This window comes from Papaver somniferum, unplaced genomic scaffold (genome assembly GCF_003573695.1).
Source record: "Papaver somniferum cultivar HN1 unplaced genomic scaffold, ASM357369v1 unplaced-scaffold_137, whole genome shotgun sequence".
In the NCBI taxonomy this organism is placed as follows: domain Eukaryota; kingdom Viridiplantae; phylum Streptophyta; class Magnoliopsida; order Ranunculales; family Papaveraceae; genus Papaver; species Papaver somniferum.
In genome coordinates, this window is record NW_020622934.1 from 13978093 (window position 1) to 13982755 (window position 4663).

Genomic DNA, 4663 nt, shown 5'->3' on the forward strand with positions numbered 1-4663 from the left:
TGGAAGTGATAGTGACAGTGGAAGTTAAACAAAGGCAGTGAGCCTAAGGCAGTGAACTAGTGCAGTGAATGAAAAAGATGCAGAACTGTGTGAAGTTACTAAGGCATTGAATCCACTTCTTGGTCCTAAGCTAAGGCAGCATCTAATCGAATCATATCTTGTTTCATCTCAGGAAATACTATAATGGGTGATTTATCAACTAATTTTACTAGCATACCCCTAGCATCAGATATCTTTCTACAGCACAGCTGATCACAGGATTACTTGTAACAACCAATTAATCTATCAATCCTAAGGCATTTGAGCACAATCCTTATAATGGGCTGAATTCTTAACCATTATCACTCACTTACCCCTAGTATCAGCTGTCTTTCTACAGCACAGCTGATCACAAGCTTGCTTGTTCAAATGGCTACTAGCAGTCCTAACTCATTTTTAGCACTACAAGAACAATGACATGATTACTAACTATCTTAACATACAATCAAGAGTTTCATCTAAACCCTAGCACATGAAATTATAACATGATAAACATAAAGAGTAATTGAAATTGAAATTTAGAATTAGAATTAAAACAGAAAATGACAAAACCTAACAGTGGAGAGCACTGGCTAATCCAGGCCTCCAAATGGTGCTCTGGCTAATCCAGACATATCCATTACAACATACCAAAGCATCTATTTATACTCAATTACACTTTACAAGCAAAACCCCCAAAACAGTAAATTAGGGTTTCTGAAAATTGAAATTCAGTTTACCTAATCTTTGATAATGGCTTCTGTACGTCGACCCATTCTTCTTCTGACTCTCCTGATGCTACCCATGCCTCCAATTTGTGAGATGTAGTGTCAAATCATCCATACTCAATTCCTACTCCACTGTCTTCGACCTAATCGTTCACAGCGCTAGAGAACAACGGATTAGGTTGATAAAAGTGGAGATAGGGATGATTGTGATGATGGGTTCTCGGATTTTTTAGAGAAAGTGGTTGGTAAAGGTGGTGGTGATGATGGCGGACATGGGTTCTGCAGACGGAGAGGGGAAGAAGGTGGAGTCGATGGTTTTGGGAGAAGGGTGTGTTTGGTTCGATTAGGTGAAGGTGGGTTTGGTGTTGTAGTGTTAGGCGGGTGTAGCAAATGTTGATGAACAACGAGGATAAGCGTTGGATTGTCACTTCTGAAATGGATCTAACGGCAAGATGGAAGCAGGCTTGGAGCGACCGTTGGATGTATGATACATCAAAACTGACGGCTTAGATTGGAGTTAGGTACTATGATGTTTGACAGGAACTTCAGAGTTTGATGCACGATGATGAGGCGACCGTAGGATGATGTGATGGATCCTATCTGACGGTTCTCATGGAAATGGATTTGGGTAAGGGTTTTGGGCCTTGGGTATGCCAAGCCCATATCTTCTTTAAGAATAATTCTTCCTCTTCAAGCCCACTTCTAGTTTATCCGGCTCTTGCAAACATCATTCTTTGTTGCCTTCCTGCGGGAGTCTTGACCGTTTCTTTGCTCTTTTCGCTCAACAATTCATCCAAGCTTTATTTAGTACCTAAAAATACAAAATTAATTAATAAAAATATTTATTCTTGAAAACAATGAAAATACAGAATATGGGATAAAATGTAGAATTAATGCACAAAAGATGAGTTAAATGCCAAGAAAAATATATAGAAATATGCACTTTTTAGCACTCATCAATTAGGTGTTGAAAATTGGTCTTGATAGGGTAATGATGGTTATTAGGGTGAAGGGGGTACGCATGGCTTTGAATGGGCGTAGAGAACAAAGCGACATGACGGTTAACTAAGCGCCATAAATGGTAGTTAATAAACAAAATTGTGCCTTTAAAAAGGGTGTTTTGGGAGAGACTAACATCGCCATTAACAAATTTACCAGAAGAGTAAAGGTTAAGATAGATTTTAATAGAGAATGGAAAGTTCTAGTGCCTCAAATCCGGCAATTCCTTCCAACTCCGATCAATACAATCAGGCAAAGAACCAGGCGTTTTCACTGGAGATGGATGAACTAATGAAATTAAAGGATGAGGTTCAGGGGGAGATAAATAGACGTGCAAGTGAGATTGATGATCGTCAGAGAGAAGAGGAGGAAAGGAAGAGAAGAGAAGATGAAGAGACTGAATCAATGTTTGGTGCTTGGTTACCGAAGCATTATGAGAGATAAGATCGGAAAACAGAGGAGAGGTCTGAAAAGCATCAGAAGGATCCAAAGTATGGTAGTTCAACTGAGAGTGACTCCGAAGAAGATTCTGCAGCAGGGTATGAGTATCATGTGGAAGAGGTAAACACCAGTGAAGAAGGATCTGATGTTGTTGAGGACAGACTAAGGATGGAGAAGTATCTTGATTGGAAGTTGCGAAGGCGGTTTGAGTTTGAGAGGGCCAATCCAAAGATATTTGCCAGAACCATGCAGGAGGGAGAACCCAAGGTTGAAGAGAAGAAGCTTGTTTTGATACATCCCCGAACTGCTCAAGTAGAAGATTCCAGTGACTCCGATGAGAATCTCCATGATGCCTCCAATGACGATGGAGAAGAAGAAGATGAAAGTGATGAGGAGGACTCGTCTTCTGGAAATAGTGATACTTCTCCAGCTTCATCAAGCAGCAGTTGCAGTGAACGTTATGCGGAGGACGAAGACTGGAGCTACGATGAAGAGGACTGGTAAGGTTTTCTTCTGGAGTGTCGAAAACAACCAAATTTTCAGACTTTGAGAAAAGTTTGAATATGATCAACAAGTTTTTTTTCAAAATGGCTTTATCGATGCTTGCTCCTAGTATTCTGAATCTTTTTGTGGATGATGGTAAGCTTGCTCTTCTTCTCCTTTCGGTCGACTTTAGATGGTGTTTTCTTTGTTACCAGTTTTGGAGAAATGTTGGAAGTGGTAGTAGTTGTAAGGTAAGTATTTTGTTGTGTTTGGTTTGAAAATTCTGTGGTGTCTGTAAGATAAGATTTCTGGTAATGATGTTGGTAATGGGTATCAGTTTTTTGGTTTGTAAAGTGGATGAACGAAGTGCTGCTATGTTTGGTGTAATCTTTTCTTTGAATGGTACTGTTAAAGTTATTTCTAGCCTGAGAGTAATTGATACTAGAAATGGTGATGAATTTGAACGATTTGATGCTGAAATTGATGAGGATATTAAACATATGGATGATTATAGAATATGAATTTCTATGATTGTTAGGAGGAACTTGAAAATGCATCAGAAATTTGAGTTTTGTGACGTCACCGTGACGGAGCAGAGCCCTCATATCTTGATTCCTAGCTTTCTTTTTTGCTCAAGGTTTTTTTCCTTCTTCCACTCTTAGTTTTTTGTTTTGGCAAAGAAGGGGATAGATTGCCGCGGGTGAAAAAAAATCCATATGCATTTATTAAGCATGCAAAACGAATCGAATTCCGTGAAGATAACAATTGGATACTGCTATGTACGTAATCCATATAGCTACTGTTTGGAAGCATAATATTGCGAAACTTATATGCAAACCAACAAATGCAAAAAAAAATATATGGTCAATAGCACTATTAATTTACCTCCCCTACTATTGCTAGGAACTGACAACCTACACATGCTCAAATTGCAAGGTTATCAGAGAAACATATACACGGTAACAAGCTATAAATATTGGAAAAACACCGTACCATCAGTATAAAAAATTACCATCTTGCTTGCCACGACAATACGTCGGGTGTTGATTCCAGCATAGTGTCCTTAATTGGTAAATTTTATTGAAGTCGTGACAAGCGAAAATGTATAATGAATAGGGGATCTTTTCTTTCTTTTTTTGTTTTTGTTTTGATTTTTTACTTAAAAGGTTGTACTATATTAAAAAGAAAAAAATGTAATAAAGCCCAGCAAAACACTAGGCCCCCATTTTAGTTTACAATGTATCTTTTACTGACTATCTATAACTACTTTCAAGTGAGTACCTAACCCCCCGAAAAAAGTAGTTATGAAGATTGTTTCTTTCCCTCCCCGAACATTTATCAAATTTTTGACTTCTACTATGACCTCTGCTCTATTCTTAGATTTCTTTTTTACCATTATTTTTTCTGTTCCGTTCATCCCATATAGCCCAACATATCTCAAATATGAGAATTGGCCATATCTTTCTTCATATGTTTATTTCTCTCCTGAATTTCCATAATTGCAGTTGTTGAGTAATAGTTCCATCCTGTACCCATCTTATATTATAACCTCCAATGAAATAACTTCATATTGAATGTGAAAAATCATAATACAGTAAAGATGATTTATAGTTTCTGGATGTAGATTGCAGAGTGAACACATTGGGTTTTGAATTTGATACCCTCTTCTCAACACGTTATCTGTTGTGGGGATATAATATTAAGCAACAGACCACATGAAGAATTGTATCTTTGGTGGAACCAACTTGATCCAAATACAAGAGAAAGGGATTGTGTTAATATTAATGTCAGGTAGTTGCTGCATTAACCATGTGTATCATTTTTTGGATCTTAATCCACCAGGTTATGTGCATATGAGTTCATCTTCAGCTTCATCTTCTAGAGTTAAAGGAGATCCCAGCACTGCAAACATTTCAAGCATTTCCGGAATTTTATCTTGTGTCAGATTTCTTCTTAGCTTGAAGTTCCAAGTGTCTGCATCAATCATGTCACTA

General features: G+C 37.8%; 1 protein-coding gene across 1 annotated transcript; it reads left to right on the forward strand.

The window, feature by feature from the left end:
• The first annotated feature begins 1937 nt into the window (after positions 1-1937).
• Positions 1938-3190, forward strand: LOC113334600 (vicilin-like seed storage protein At2g18540). Its single transcript, XM_026580817.1, has 4 exons — positions 1938-2157; positions 2203-2686; positions 2885-2920; positions 3007-3190. Exons 1-4 carry the CDS (start codon positions 1938-1940, stop codon positions 3188-3190), a joined length of 924 nt encoding a protein of 307 aa, XP_026436602.1.
• Positions 3191-4663: the final 1473 nt, after the last annotated feature.